At 38.3% G+C, this 17,543-nt stretch overlaps 1 protein-coding gene across 7 annotated transcripts in view; it reads right to left on the bottom strand.

Annotated features, from left to right (window-relative positions):
- The window catches only part of LOC122779366 (RNA-binding protein Musashi homolog 2), a 315,696-nt gene that overhangs the window by 208,306 nt on the left and 89,847 nt on the right, over positions 1-17,543 (bottom strand). For all 7 annotated transcript variants that reach the window (XM_044041613.1, XM_044041611.1, XM_044041616.1 and 4 more), the window contains exon 6: positions 2,492-2,584. In XM_044041613.1, the coding sequence (XP_043897548.1) occupies positions 2,492-2,584 (93 nt within the window). The remainder of the gene's footprint in view (positions 1-2,491; positions 2,585-17,543) is intronic.

Below are 17,543 nucleotides of genomic sequence, written 5' to 3'. Positions count from 1 at the left end.
CTAAGCATTTGAGGATTCCTTGAGGAGGGAAAAAACTTTGTATAATCAAGTCAATTATGTCATTCAATCAAGTCGAAAATCATTTCAAGCCTTTTCTCGGATCAATTGATTGCAAAGTCGTGCTGAATATTTGCTCGCCGCGTTCTATTGTGCAAATAAGGCATCTTTACATGGAGCGGCAGCGCGGGCCATTGTGAGGTCTTCATAGCCACTTCCATAAAAAAAAAAAGACCAAAACAAAGTCCTTCACCTACCACACTTTCAGCCACAAAAAACGCACACACAGAAATCACACTGGCTTTTCTAGGCGAAAGGTGGTTGCCTATTGTCAGTTTATATTAATTTGTAACAGCTCTTTTGTCTCCTCCAGGACATGGTGCATTATGTGCCCATGAAAAATCCATCCTCAGTGAAATTGTTTAAACTCAAGGTCAAGTGATGATGTTAGAGGAGCTGTATCAGCTGAAGGTGACCTTGACTGATGTGGAATATGACATGAGGGAAATGGATCTCCACTCAGCGTAGGGAAATTATCTGTGAAATGATGCCACTGTATCAAAGCCTGTTTGTGTGGGTGCGCACACACCCATGTGTTTGTGTGTGTGTGTTTGTGTACGATGCCTGTCCTTGCATAAGAGGTTGTGTGCATGTGTGCCTCTTTCAGCTGGGGGAACCGGTCATGAGAACAGTGTGTACGTGGGGGGAAAAAGGCTGAATTTAAATTAAGTGGGTGTGTCTTCCTTGCACAACACAGTGGAATAACCCTGTCACAATAGCCACATTTCAACTTTGATTCCAACACCAAGTAATATGTGATTTTAATATTGTGCCAACACAGATATGGAAAAACATTGCTAGTAATGTGTTTTATTTTTGGTCTTGGCAGCTGGTTGTCATTGCTCGTTTGTGCTCTTGTGTTGTTGTTGTTGAATATGCATTAAGGGCTGTGTGAAGCTGTTGCCATTTTTTTTCCAGCTGTTTTTGTGTCAGATTCCAAATGTATTTGTATACCTGTTGGGACAAAAACCTAAACTAGAGGTGGTTGCTTCTTTTTAAAGGGAGAGTTTAGGTTGTTTTTTGTATGGTGTACTGACACATCCCTGCTCTGGGAACCAGCAGAGACATGGGCTATTCATTTTAGCCACTTAAATTAGGCTCACCTAACAAGATCTGTTATATTTTATGAACATGTTTGTGTTTATCTCACCATTAGACAACCTTTCCTTCCATGTGTTTAGCCCACTCTTCCATGCCACAGTCCATAGAGAATATCCGACCTGTCCTCCTACTGAAATGTAACGATAGGTCATTTTGGCCAAACCCATCACTACGTTTTAAGCGCACTGGTCCAGTATTTTTCAACTCAACTATGCACAGGTGTTAGTGAGTTTAGGGTTAGGGCAAAAAAGACAGGGTTATTTGGTAAAAATTCAAAAAAATAAAATACTATAAATTAGCATATTGGAATAAAACCCATGTCGACTACACCAAAGTACAATGCTTTAACCACTAAGCAACCTGCCAGTGGAAACCTCTGCGAAGCTACTGGATGACGACACGTCCAAGGTACCAGTTTTCTGTCATATATGTACTACTGCTACTACTACTGCGCTGGTTTAGAACCCGTAAATATAGGTCTTAATTTCTGCATACAACCTACATGTGTGTTTTATTGGAGGACAGTCTTAGAAAATCAGCGTTTTTACACTGCAGGAGCTGCCAGTATACCGCTGCCTTGGTTGGTAAGTTTGTGTGATGATTCAGACACAAAATAACACACTATGACTGACCTGTGGAGGCAGCAGTGGATCAACAACTCTTGTGTGGTGTGATATAAAATCACTGATTTTCTCTATGGCGCGTCTTACAAAGCAATACAAACTTCCGATATCAGTCAGAAAAGGCTGTCGAAATAGTGAGCGTATATTTTAAACAGGACAGATGCATGAAAGGTAGAGCGAGAAGGAGAGTGGACATCCAGCCAAGGATCCTTGGCTGGATGTCCACTCCCCCCACAACCAAATAAAATCAGTTTTTGCTCGTGTCACCTCTGGCAACCATCTTTTAAGAGAAAGTAAGTGTCGCTGTCTTCTGGCACAGGAGGCACACAGGAGGTGAGCTTAATGCAGTCAGTGCTAATTGTGTGTCAGTGCCTCATACAACCACACTCTGAAACACCTGAACTGTCCCTTTAATGCTTAAATTAGTGTTGGCTACTGCTGGAGTGGTGACCATGTGGTGTGAACCGCAGTGTATCTGTCAGAGTGACAGCAGGGGCTGTGCACCAGTTGTGCAGCTGAGGCATTAATTAATCAAAATATATTTGTTGTGTGTGTGTGTGTGTGTGTGGTTTATCTCAGTGATTATGATACAATGAAATCTGATTTGTTGAAATACTCTAACATCCAATATGCAATGGTTATTGAGACAGCACAATAAAAAGCAGCACTAAAAAAAAATAAATAATAATAATAAAATAAAACAGCCTTACCTTCCCAAACTGTTCAAAATACTGCTTCACATCTTCCACTACTGTATTGGCCGACAAGCCGCCCACAAATATTTTCTTTGTTCTCGTGACCATCTGTAAAACAAAAGGGCAAGAAGAAGAAGACGGTTAGCGATAAAAGGCTTCAAATGCCGTGTACAGCACCTTTAATGAGGCTTTAAAGACAGAGTGTGCAGAGCCTGTGATGAGGAAGACAGAGGAGTGAGGACACACATTTGCTGAACAGGTTCACACAATGAAGAATCAAAAAAACCTTTAATATTTCAGTGTCAGGAACAAGCACAGCTTTGTGTCTTTATCCTCCTATCTGCTTTGTGAGTTTCTTTCACATCAAAACAGAATGTTGGAGACTTGAATTTCACACTTAAAAGTGTCTTAAATTCTTTATGAATAATAAAATGAAAATGAAAGTACAAGGACTTTCAGGGAATAGTTAATGAGCAATGTGAGATGGAATCAGAGTGCATTAAAGCCTCATTTAGTTTCAAACAACAAAAATAGTAAGGATTATTACCCACAGTATCACAAAGGGCAGGAACATTTGCTGCAAAGAGTACATGCTAAATTTAGAAGGGCAATTTCTCAAGGTTCCACAGTGACAATCCAACACCAGCGTGACTGTCACGTCTTATTTGCATCCTGATTGCGGCACATCTCATCCTCAAGTCAAACCAAAACATTTTATATTAAACATTCCTTAATGAATGTGCATTATTGGAAGGTGTAAAACAGTACATGTGAGGAAATCATGTCTATTAATTATCTGCTAAGGCCTGAGCAATGCGGTGAGAGGCTGTTCAAACACTGTCGGAGGGAGGACTTTCACCTCACTTCACCCTTGGTCTCAGGTGACCGCTGGTAAACATACAGAAGATGACCTGTATGTCCTACCTTAAATTAAACGTATGAATAATGTTTAGGGCTGCAACTAAATATTTTAATTCTTACTAATCTGTCTTGTTTGTTTGAATAACAGATTGTCTGTTTGGTCCACAAGATGGTCACCAACAAAAATATATCCATAATGTGTTCATAAATCTCAAAAACCTTTAATATATATGATTTATTATACCATATATATATATATATATATATATATATATATATATATATATATATATATATATATATACATATATATATACATATATACATATATATACATATATATATATACATATATATATACATATATATATATATATATATATTTATATACATATATATATATTTAATAATAGTTGGTGATTATATAATAAGTAATCAATAAATCAGTAGTTGATTAAGTGAGCAATTGGTGTAGAGCTAATAGCATTAGTGTAATGATATCCATGGCTGGTTCTAAGAATTATTTCAAACCTCAAAATAATAGTAAATGGTCTGTATTTATATCGGACTTTTCTAGTCTTGACGACACTCAAAGCTGCTTTACGCCACAGTTTTGCCATTCACCCGTTCACTCACACTTCCATACAGTGCATATACCTGTATGTGCAGTGCATGTCCTACCACTCATCTTTCATACCCATTCACACAGCCGTAGGGAGCAACATGGGGTCAGGTGTCATGCCCAAGGAGACATCGGCATGTAGACTAGCGGAGCCGAGAATCAAACCCACAACCGTCCAGCTTATTTAATGTGAATGTGTTCTGGCTCCTCTATGACAGCTTTCTTTAGTTATGGGAAAACAGTATGACTAATGACATGGAAGACTGAACAAAACAAACCTGTGCAATGCTGCTATAGTATATCTAATGATGGAACAAGCGTCATTGACTGCTGGAGAAAGACAACTGTAGGTTATTGTGAAAAAAAAACAACATTTGCACCATAATCTTTACCTGTCTCTTACAAATGACCAAATCCCTGCTACAGCTTGAGGATTTACCGATATGCAGCACATAATGACTCCAGACGCACAGCTCTGTGCTGTGATAGTAAACAAGAAAACATCAGCGGAGGAAGTCAAAGCTCTGATCTCTCTTAGATCACAAAATTAAACAAAAGGAAACTAGGGATACAGGAGGAAAAGATCCACAGCAATTGAGTGTCGAAAGAGTGTAGCTTAATCAAAATGCTGACCAAAACACTTTCTATCTCTGTATAACACTGAGGAACAAAAGAAGCAACATTCAGCTCGAGCCGAAGAAACCATCTGTCAAGTGCTTTCCAGGTGCATGCAGTCTCACAGGCTCATAGCCCGCACATATGCATGCAGCCTCCCACACATGGGCCCTCTCTTTCTTGTTACACTATTTTTTTTTTCCCCTTGCTTCTGTGATTTTCATGTCTTTTATATTGTTTTCGTCACTAAATGAAATTAAGCCAGTGTTAAAAACATTCCTGGAGAAAATAGACAGACTGATCCCAATGTGCTTTCATGACGAATAAAGTGTATTTTCAAAGGTCCCCCTCATAATTTACAAGTAGAAAAGAAGAAGACGAGTGTTCTGTGCACAGCATGGACTTGGTGATGGTAACGACACATGTGAGAGTTTTGATCAGACATCACAGAATTACAAAGAGCAAGGATTTCAAAGGGAGCAACAGCTTCACTTAGTCAATCATGCATAATTGAAAACAAATCTAGGTGAAAATAAAAAAATACTCCAATTTGACACCATATATGTATCTAAACAGGATATTTTAACAAGGTCAAAGGGGAACTTGGGGGTACTATGTTTATATTTCATACATGTGGGGGTGAGTATTTGATTATTTGAGTGTTTGATTATTCATTTGAATACAAAAGTCAATCAGTGACTGTGACTATTATTATATAAATGATTATTAGAAAGCTACAAAACATGTTTTATCAAAGATTGCATAATAAAAACTATTTGTGCTTTTATTATCATACTATTTATAGTGACTACCTGATTTGTGCTGCATCGATTGTCACAAGGTGGCAGCGACCACAAGCTTTTAGTTATTGAACGTCATGTGTGTTTGCATAAGTGATTGAGCAGAACAAATTGAACAGATTTCTTGAATGCATCTCATTAGCTGTTCCCATTAGTTCAACAAAGGATGTAGACCCTGCATTGTTTTCACTAGCTCTCATGTGCTAGATTGTTGTATTTATTACATATTTACTACTGGTACTTGTTTTTGTTTTTTTTTTAATGGGTAATTAAGGCAGTAATTAGAAATAATGAGGAAACAATAATGTATCAATTTAAAATGGGATTTACAAAACAAGAGTCAACAAATATATAGATCAGTCATATACATATTTCTATGTATATATATATGTATATATATATACATATTTCTATGTATATATATATATATACATATATATAGATGACTCTTTTCATATTCCACATATATACGAAAGCATCAAAAGAACCTTAGTAATTAGATGCAGAGCCAAGTGCATGTTAATGTCATCTGCAGTTTTATCATGGTAAGTAATGATCAGCTAATGAAGCACAGCAGTAAGACTGTTATCTGAGCCTGACACGCTGAGTGGTCAGTGAAATAAAGTCAGTTTTTGTTTTCTTTCCTCAGGTGTCACCTTCAGGCAGAAAATCACTGCTACCCTCCTGTTGTTAGAGATCTAAGAATAGCAAAGTTGTCTCACCCATCCAACTATTTAATTTCCTGCTGTGTAATGAGCATCACAGGTTCACAAGGAAAGCCTATGGCAATGAGTATTATTTTACTTCACAATGGATATGCAAAATAACAAGTGGGTGCTTTAGGGTTATACGCTGGCCAAGACCCAGTCGCTGCATCATCCTCCATCCTCCGCCCTCCTCTTCCTCCCAACATCATGCCTCAGGCCACAGGGGTTATCAGGGTTGGATGCTGCCATCAGCAACCCCGAGCCAGACAAGTGCAGATAAACTGGCTTTGCAAGAATTTATCAACATCACTTTTATCATTGGCAATCTGAGTGAAAAATAAAAAAAATAAAAAAATACAAGTCAATGTTCATCGATGCTTGTCTCTCTCTACAACAGCTGTTTGCTCCACCTCCCCTCGGGCCACATCGCCCCCCCAATGTGTTGGTCTGGAATTAGTCATCATCTCAGGATTGAATCTAAAAAGCAGATCAAATCCAAAATCGTTGAATTCCACATTATTATTTTACTAAGCACAAACTGTAAAATGTTATTAAAAAGCAGCAACGGCATTTTAGTTCTGTTGTGTGCCGTATGTTTCTTTTTCAATGTCAGTTGAATATTTGTTACACAGTTGGTGCATTATATTGTTGATGTGCTGCTAAAGATATTTAAGGTATATTTAAAACATAAAAATAGGCATCGTCTTGTGGGTCACTTTTGAAACAATTCAGGAAATGTGAAAACATACTAAAAAATAGTAAATGACATTTTACATAGCGCTTTTCTAGTCTTTTTGCCATTCACTCACACAGAACATAAATGTGCAGTGCATTTTCTATCACACACACACTCTACCACTGAGCTACTGTCCCCCGTAGCCACGAGAAGGACAACTCAATTTCAATACAAACACAACTCTTTCTGAAAGTCTATGGGAAAATGACCACACTTCCCACTTGATGAATTGTGGCGACACAATGGACAACAATTGTGGCTGTTCGTCTCAACAAGACGTCAGGCTTTGGATGAGGTTTTGCGTCAACCAATCAGCTGACTGTTGTGGGTCTAGCTCCACCCATACCATACCGTACCATTACTCTGGTACCCTAAGGGATGGGTACTGAAAAAATCAGCGGTTGGGGGCAGTTATTTTGGTACTATTCCTAAAGGAAACTCAAAAAAAAACAGCAAAAAAAAATATGTAACCAAACCAAACCAAACCGTTCCACTCAGTGGAAACGTGGCTTTAGATTCGTTAAATGCCTGTTGCAAATCTGTGGAAAACGGACAATAAAGTATGTGATGGACACGAGTGTGATTGACAGATGTTTTGTCCAATAGGAGCCAGATTGTGGTGGACCTTTGTCAACTTCTGGTTGTAAAACTTCAACATGGTGCCGGCCAAAATCACGATTCTGGAGGTTTCAAATTGGGAGAACAGATTTTCGTGGGTGACATCATGTTTAACTTTTAAAAACGACTGTATCCGACTGATATGGACATTGGTAGAGACTCCATGCTCAGCGCCTTGTTCCATCAGGCTGAAAGCAGTTGACTTCTCAGTCATGTCTTTTTACTTTGACTGCCCAGTAGCTAATGGGATTGCTTGAGTACTGGTACGACACAATTACTGTCTCTATTGTTCTCTCCATGGTGACAGCAGACATTAAGCCTCTTAGCTTTACATTGTGCGTCTCATTGTTTCTGAGATACTAGGAGCAATATGCTATTAGTGATTGTCCAATCTTTTTTGGGTGTTTGATGCATTAAAAATTCAAAATTTCAATTCATCGGTCATTTAAAGATTCAAAGAACAGCCATTCTTTTTAGCGCAAAAAGAGTGAGAATATAAAAGTAGAGCCGCCGAGTTGATTGGATGAAATGACTTTGGAATTACATTTTAATATGACATGGATGATTTTGGATATACATTTTCTTTTATAACAAATCACAGAGTACGCAATGATGACCATTATGGAAGAGATAATTCCCTCCACTGCACTAATTGCAATGTTAGTTCTGATCATCTGGATCCAGCTGCAGTATTTTAAAAGTCATTTTCGACAACATGTCAGTTCAAAGTGACAGATTTAAAAATGGACCACTCTTCGACCCAGTTTTTCCCCTTAACCTGATTTTCCAGACATTCAGTTATTTTTGCACATCCAAAAGAGACAGTAAGTAGAGTTATGAGTGCGCACGAGGTAGTGCATGTGTGCTCACATATGAACGCAATCTTTCTAATTTCTGGAGTGTATGAGGCTGCGAGTGTGGAGGCCTGTAACAATTACTGCCCTATAGTGCATTTCCATGGTAATAGAAGCCATGCTGTAGACATTTTAAAAGGAGAAACTTCTTCTGCACTTGTCTTTTCACCACCTAGCAGTTTTTAACACCTCAAAAACAAAGAAAAAAATGACAGTCAATATCATTTCCTTAATAACGATGAATTTCAATATTATAATCATATAATATTAAATATGTCTTTTTAAGAGGGTGGCCTTGTGGGTAGTTTGGTGTGGAATTCTGGTAAATGAAGTATGCAAGGGAGTGAGCTGCAGAGAAGTTTAAGTGTGTGTGTGTGTGCTAGTGAACTAGTCTGTCACCCAGACTGTTTGTTGTAACCACTAATGAGCTAAGCTAGCATAGCACTAGTGGCCTCCACATTAGAGTTCAGAGCTAAGAGGCTGGAGGGGCATCAGCAAATCACACATCATCAAGTGAGTCGTGCTGAACAACAAGGTGAATAAACTGGACTGGAGGCAAATATGAAAAGTGTGACCGTGACCTTTGGTAACACAGAGGATGGGAGTGATGACACTGCTTTGAGAAAAAGAGAATGATGGGGAAAGAAACAAAGATGATGAGCCTGACGTGGAGGAGGAAGCAGCAGGTACGGTGGCCAAAGTTTAGGAGAAGAATTCACAGTAATGCAGCAGAAATGTAATAAACAGGATGATTACCAGGAGGTAGCTTGTAAAAAAATATACTGTGGTCAGCAACTGTCGGCAGGTGGGCTAAAACTGGCCTGCCAACATCAGTATTTGGTCCAGCAGATGATTTCAAAATATCGATTTTTGTACTTTTTTTAACAACAGAAAGAGAACTCAAAGAGATTCTATTGCTGGAATTGATGCTTAACTGAAATGTAAATATGACACACAACGTCCACATTATCACTCGGTGACTATCGTAAGACGTTTGGAGACACTTGCAACAGCTGGTGGCCTTTGTCACTCTTTATTTTTAAACCAATACATTTACTACATGTGTCCTTTTTTTGTACAAGATTAGATATCTTAGATTAGAAGAAAACAGTTTAGTCTGGAAAGAAATCTTGTTTTTTCCTGAGGTAATACAAATTGACCCTAGGCCAAACTTACTTGTCATAACCTAATGTACAGGATAATTGTAAGAGTTCAGAGGTCAATGGATACCCATTGCATTTTTGCTGGCCTTGCATTTAGACACGGATTTTTGATCCCTATGGATGTTGTTTTTATTTGAAATTAGCTGTGGTTATAATGTATAGTATATAACAGTTTTACTAGTTATGATTGCACTGTTTAGATTTAAAAGCAGCCCCACAGACATCTGCCATCTTCGCTATAAAACACAACTCAAACTGACAACACACATTTATTATGAACTAAACTTTGCATTATCATTGTAACCTTAAGTGCATCACATTTGGTTTCGAGAAAAGTCGGCATTCAAGGCAAAAAATATAGCTATTCACCGGCACTCTATAATCAGCCGATATGAGTAGGTGCTAGTATTTCAATTCAGCATGAAAAATGAAAGCTGTTGTCAGTCCACGTGAACACAAACATCTGATTCAGGTCATGTAAATACTGTCCAAGAGAGTACTTCAAACTGACTGCTCTGTTTGTACACCTCCACAACAATATCCAAATCATACCCTTCAGAGTGCACGCTTGCACACACACACACACACACACACAGGCAGCTGGCAGCCAGGGAGAACATACTGTAGAGGTTAGCGTGGCAGAAACAACCTTGACAACTGGTTCAACTATGTCATTTATTCATAACCATCTAAAAACATTATACATATTTCTATTGCATAAATATATCGTATATTAATCTTTCATCACCAAAGTAAGATATACAGTATGTAATTAGCTCTGATGACATTTGTCTCTATTTCAAATTACTCATCATCCAAAGACGTAAAGATTAGATCATGAACAAAAAGTGGACTGAGGCCATTGCAGGGGCAAAGGTCAAGTAAGAAATAGAAGCAAGCACTTTAAGATACAGGTTTTTTCTTTAGACCGGCCCCCTTTTAAACAGACTTGATGCTCATTGGCCCTCACATCATTTGGGTCTGACAGCCCTGCTTTGTGTGTTAAATCCATGCTGGAATATTCAGAGCTGAATTTGGGCTCCTGAAATGCCATGGTATCAAAACCAGTAAAATGTTCTCTCATACAGTAGCTATTGTATGATGTGTTTTTAATGACTCGGCAGGAATTACTCGGGTCGTGTGAGGCATTGAATGGCTCACACCATCAGAACAAGACTTGGGTCGCTGAGGTTGTGAGTTCAAGTCTTGCAATCAACTGAACTTCTTCCAACTTTAGAACTTCAGACCAACATAAGAATTTAAAAATACCAGCAACGTTTACCTCTGCAGGTCAGGAAGAGTAACTCGTGCTGTAAGAATAAGACTTGTATGTCAAAGGTTATGAGTTCGAGTCTTATGGGGGTGGAGTGGCTCAGTGGTTAAGACCCTACCTTGTGTACCAAAGACATCATGGTCGCAAGTTCGATTCCACCCCTGGCTAATTGTACTTGATTCCATTGTAAGTCGCTTTGGATAAAAGCGTCTGCTAAATGACATGTAATGTAATGTAATTGAGTGACATGACCTCTCCCCGTATGGGTTTGTGCAAGCAGTCAGTCAGCTGTGTTTCTAAGATACGAAGGCCAAACGACATGACATTTTAGAGCTGTAATTGTAGATAAAAAAAGATTTTGTAATATATATATGTATATATATATATATACATATATATATTACAATATTTTTGCTTCAGGTTATGAAACAAATAACAGCCAAGTAGAGACAATATTATGTAAGGCTGTAGTCTCCAATCAAGTATAGTCAATATGTTTGTGTCCAGTTGAGTGTAAACTCTCTTTGGCTGTACAATCAGTCCAGCCAATGTTAAATTCATCGGGAAAGAAAGTATGACATCAAATGACTTCCAGGGTGAATCCACTATTTATAGTGGTGGGATATAAAAGGGATATATGGAGACTCTCCAGTCCAACTTATGTATTGTTTATTGCTTATGTATTATTCATTTATCTAAAGTGGACTAAGAGTCAGTGTGCTGTTTTGGTTTGGTGGAGTAAGTACAATATATATATATTTTTATATATATATATATATATATATATATATATGTACATAGAGAGAGAGAGAGAGATTTTAAAAGCAACCATATCAAAATCTGACTCAACTAAAATTAGTAGTTCAATCGGCTCACTCAGGTCTGTTCCTTTCTACAATTTTGCGTAAGCATTTTTTATATGGAGATTTCTATACAGCTAAACAGTGCCATGGGATAGGATTATGTCAGTTTTGTGGACTACCACTTCCTGATACTGTTTTGTGGATTGGTGGTTTAAGTGTGATGTTTAAAATTTAAATTTAAATCATTTCAATAATAATCCCATCATTAACTATTCTAGTAATGAAGCACCTGTACCCACTCCGTTGCATTTCTTATCCAACCAAAGTTGGCACTGCACACACTGGTGCCATTCATTTGTCCATGTGAGACCTGATGGGAGCGGCTCGTTAAGTGATATCTCTGCCACATTTCTACCATTTCTTGCATTTCTCTTCCGAACACCGTCACCTTCAGTAAGTCACCTGCCAAGTTTGAAGCCTGTCAAGTCAAGTGACCCGTTTGACAGTGATGCGACTAACAGACGTATCTAAGTTATACAGAATAAATGTAATAATGGACTCTACCACACAGGCTGCCCATGGCCAAGTTTTGCTGATTCAAATGGTCAAGGGCTGAGCAAGATACCCAATGTCCAAGAATTTCTAATGATTACTTACTTACTTATTACTTATTCTTATCAAAATAAAATGAACTGGCCGAAGCAGTTTATAGGTAATCATGTAACTTAGATGACTTAGCCTCTAAGAGCCTACAATAGCCTCTTTTTCCATTTCTCTGTCCAAATTCCATTGCAAACATTACATTTTGGAACATACATTGAAATTCCAGACCGACACACAGATATTTAAGAGAATGCCATAGGAATCAATGCATTCTGGCCGATTTGCATAGATACACAGAGCTGTGTGGAAACAAGGCACAAGTGTAAACAATGCACCTGATTATGAAGCCTTATATATTGTGTAATATTGTGCTCTGTGTGCACGTATTTTCTATAAAATTAGTGGCTGCTCTGAGTGATAGAAGAGAGGCCTGTAGCCAACACTGCGGCAAACACGATATTATTGCTTTTTTGGAAACTTTGGAACTTTTACCTATGGCAACATACCCAGCAAATTCAATTCCAACAGCCTCTGTGGTGTACACAAACATATTCTGTTATGGTTTTGAATATTCGTACAGAAATGAAACTGCAAAGAGTAGTCGTGAACGTAATTTGCTATGCATGTAGGATTTATCCATTTATTTTCTCACATATTGTGAACTATTACGCCTATCTGCATGCACATCCTTTCTTTGTCTTTGATGTTCTAAGTGTGTTTCCTTTAAAAATTCCATTCAAGAAGGCCAGGCTGTGATGGACAATGACAAAGACGTTTAGTAGCTTTACAGGAAAGGTTGTAAGCTGACACTGTTTATACTGAGAGGAGGCAGAGGATGAAAATATTTATTCTCGGTTTACAGATCAATGTTTTCACCTTTCTCCGTCCGGACTTGAACGTTTTATATCCTTCAGGTACAAACTCTTGCCCTCTACTGTGAGTTAACCTGTCTAAATAATTATAGTAATGCCTGAACAACGTATTACTATAATGTAAACATATCTAGTTATCCAGTGCAGTGTTTCCCACAGAATCACACAGACTAGAGAGTGAAAGAAGAAAGAGAGAGCACTACACAGCACGCCAGTCATTGGTGCGTGCACACACACACACACACACACACACAGTTGTAGGTGGAATGAGCTCTAACTGTGGACAGTAAAAACTTAATGGACAACAGAGCGAGTGCATGATAGGGCAAGTGAGAGGGAGACAGCAAAACAGCATGAGGTAAATAGTAGTGCACACAGCTTAACAAGAAAGCTACAGAAGAAAACACTTCAGGGCTGATGTACAAACATGTCTGTGCTAAGTTCAGATGTCACTCAGTCACATCGTGCACCTGATACTGTAGTATGACAAAGTATGGATGTGGTAAGAAGTACAGACACAGGTGAACCAATTAAGTGGTTGGGCTGGATAATGAGTGTTACATAAGAGCACCTTTTGTGTGTATATATATTTTTTTGTATATGTGTATATATATATATATATATATATATACGTACATTGTATCATTGCAATAAAGTAATAAAAATGAAAATATATAGGAGCACAATCAAAACTTTATTTGACAAAGTTTAAATTTTGCTCAGCTTAATATTTAGTTCATAAATATATTTTTATTTACAAGAAAAAATACATATGAGACACATTAGCAGATTGGAGAGACGGACCACTTATTCTGTTCAATAAATTAATAAGTTTGGGCTGTACAAAAATATTGAAAAACAAATGTATACTGGCCATCGGCTGCAATGAGTTCTACAGCACTACATTCTACATGCAACACCAATATCAGTCGACCTGCCAGTGAAGACAGTCAAACTGTCCTCCTTTTTTCCTTTTCATAGATGTGTATTCAGTGGAGGGAACCTTTTTCTCTTCAGGACTCCTCCTACAGTTTTGGAGTGCATATTTTTACAACACCACCGTAAAACATCCATCCATCCAGCAAGTCCTTCAAGCGGAACTTTGCAAGACTGGTCACTTTTTCACCTTTTTCTCTTCAGGACTCCTCCTACAGTTTTGGAGTGCATATTTTTACAACACCACCGTAAACATCCATCCATCCATCAATCCATCATCTACCTCATTATCCTCACTGTTACAGCCATGCCCATCGGCATCCGTTTTGCATGCTTCTGTGTTTTTCAATTCCCCTCATTTGAAAAAAGCCAGTCTGATGTTTACTTGTGTGTGACCCCTCGCACGGTCAGATAGTCGTTTCCTCTTCCTCACTTCCGCCAACAATGTTTTTTTCTGCTACTTTTTTCGCCGGCTCTGCCATGATGAACATCTGACATAAAGCTATCGGTGCCTTGACGGTATACCTGGCCAGGGGGTGGGTCTGTAGTGCCGTGAAGCAATTCGCAAGACCTGAGACTTCCCGAGTCTCCAATCTCCACGGAATAAGCCATTGAACCATCAAAATGACTCTGAAGCTGTTCAATTAGGGTGAAAATATGGCACAGTTCTGCTTTAATTGAGCTTATCACTGGTGTCAAAATGCAGTTAGAGGGCGCTGATTATGCAACAAGCTGCAGGCTTAGTACAGCCAACGTAAGATGAAGACGCACAACAAGCAGCATTCGCGTCCCCATGCCGTCGCTGTTTACGCTACACTCGCGAACATCTGTACATCTGCCCCTAAGTTGTTATTATGAAAAGTGCACATCAATTTCGGCTGATTATGAAACTGGTGTGCAAACTATAACATGGTGGGCCACCGCATAATTAATGGGAAACACTGCATCATGCTGCAGACTGTCCTTAAACTCCGCACGTCCAAAACTTTTCAATTTAGCAGGGTATTAACTGTTACCACTGATGTAATTGAACACAGCTGTGGCTCACCTAATTTGCATGAAGTGCCACAAAATAAAGTCTGGATTGTTTTAATGAAAAAATGTCTGGAAATTGCAGAAGTTTATGAATATTGGTGGAGAAGAAGACACATTTGGAATTCATAACAAGAGAGCTAAATTTAATACCATGACCTGAACAAAAGTGGTTAAATTATGGAATACCAATGTGGGGGATTTATGGTAAAAATGATTGACTCACAGAAATAAATAGCTGCAATTTCTTTAGTCACAACTTCCTGTAGTATTTTTAACATCCTGCAAAAAAAAGTTCCATTGTTGTCATTGTTGAGGTGCTGAGCTCTAGAAATGCTGCATTTGGGTTTTCTCTTTCTCTTACGATCGCTCATCTTTTCATCCTGTCTTAAGTTTAAGAACCATTTACAAGTTTTCAACCATTAAGAATTAATAGTCAATAACTACTGGAAAAGAAGAACTTAACATTGTTCAGATTGTCTCTTTTTTTTAAAAAAATAAATAAATAAATAAAATCTGTTGTTATGTTATCTGTGTAACTTTTAATTGCACAGGATGTGTGAGTGAAGGCTGCACATGTATGACACGCCATGCTATGTGGACTAATTTTAAGCCGTGGCTGTTTTGCCATTTTGCTTCTGGAAACACATAATAATAATAAAAAAAAAAACAATTAAAACATTATAATTATGATGAGGCAGCAGTAATTGAGTGGGTCATGTAGGGCTGTTCATTTCATGAGAGTAAAATATGTGTTATTATGTTATAGTAATGCATATTCATGGCGAGGTACGACAATCTAAACAGTTCAGGTGCTTCAAAGTAGAGGATACAGGTTATCCTGCATCTGATAAAATAACGGTGTAATTGTTGAACTTAAACATTTATGGAAAAGCACTTAAAGTTCTATCTCTCCAATCTGCAATTCTGCATTTTCAAATAATACAAATAATGTATATATATAAATAGATAAACAGGTTATCAAAGATCTAAACTTTGTCAAACTCTATTTTGGATCAGTCTTTATCAAGTGTCTATAACACAAATGTGTAAAACAATAGCAAAAACAAGACCTGAACCATTCTTTGTCAACATACAGTATAAATGTAATGTGTATATAACACATATAATACATGGTATACATCAAGTCCTTGTCAGAGCTTTTCACACCTCTTGATTCCACTCTGCTCTGGATGAAATGACTTGTTCTTGTGCATGCACACAGATACACACACACACACACACACACACAACTCTGCTACATGCACATGATTCTCTGAAGCAGTTCTCTAGCAGGTCGCTGAGATCACACATCCAGCTATGATGACAAGGTGCTGAGCCTTTATCAGGGCCCTCACCTCTTACACATAGAGGCTCACACAAACAGCTGTAAAAACAGAGGTCCAGGCAGAGAGGAAGCAGACGGAGGGGGATTTCAATGTCATTTCTCATATCTAAAAATAATAGGACAGATAGATAGAGAGAAAAAAGCCATTGCACTTGTATTAAGCGACAATTGTTATCGTTCTAGCAATGGGGATATAATTACTGGCATTCAGATCCTGTCTGTGTCCTTGTTCATAAGCAATCTGAAAGCACCAGAGAGCATCTGTCAATGCAATGTAGTATGATCAAAGGCTTAGATGTTGTGCATGCACTATGGTCACACACACACACACACACACATGCACACACACCAAGGCCAGTCCAGGTAAACACTGCCTCTGCTCATTTGCATCACTACAGCTGACTCACAAAGAGAAAACAAAGCCACTGAACAAAAAACAACACAATCACGTATACTTTAGAGGGTGTTCACAGGATAAAAAAAAACAGAAGCAGAGAATAAGGGTGCATTCACACCAGCCCTTCTGAATTAAATCCTAGTTCGTTTGCTCGGAAAGTCTGGTTTGTTTCGGGGGGTGTGAATGCACAACCAAAGAAGCAAATTCTGGTCAGCCGAGAGGCGCAGGTCTCGGTTTGCTTTAAGTGAACCAAATGTAGGAAGCAGACAACAACGCAGGGCATTGTGGGTAAACACAACCAAAACATACGCGTTGTGGTGTACATGTGTCATATGTTCACATAAATGAATAGGATTTGATGCAGCTCCATGTTTTTCTTACAATACATTAACAAAACAGTTCTTATTGTTTTAGTCGGACTGTTGATCAGACTTGCAGACATGCATGTAAACTGTGATGAGCATTGGCGACTAACTCGAAGCACACATGCGTTTACTTTTCTCTATGTGGCTGCAGCTAGCTCAAGCACTCTTCCTACAAACGCTAGGTTGATATAATATATGTTGATATTGCAATATTAATATCTGTTTTAGTTGGGCTAACACAATAATTCATTTTTCATTGTACTGCTCTGTCATATGAATGAAGGATATGGGGTTGTGTCTGGTCCACTTCCACTTATCGACTTGTCCTTCCAAAAAGTGGTACAATCTCAGCTTTAGTGTGCATAAATAGATTTGTAACTGCTTATTACAATACAATTAGGCCAAAGGAGATGAGAGAAGGAAAGATACTTAGTGCAAATGTGTAGTGACAGGCCCGAGCAC

The sequence above is a fragment of the Solea senegalensis genome, linkage group LG13 (genome assembly GCF_019176455.1).
Source record: "Solea senegalensis isolate Sse05_10M linkage group LG13, IFAPA_SoseM_1, whole genome shotgun sequence".
Classification (NCBI taxonomy): Eukaryota; Metazoa; Chordata; class Actinopteri; order Pleuronectiformes; family Soleidae; genus Solea; species Solea senegalensis.
The sequence above is the reverse complement of the archived record's forward strand: the minus strand, read 5'-3'. Positions and strand labels throughout refer to the sequence as shown.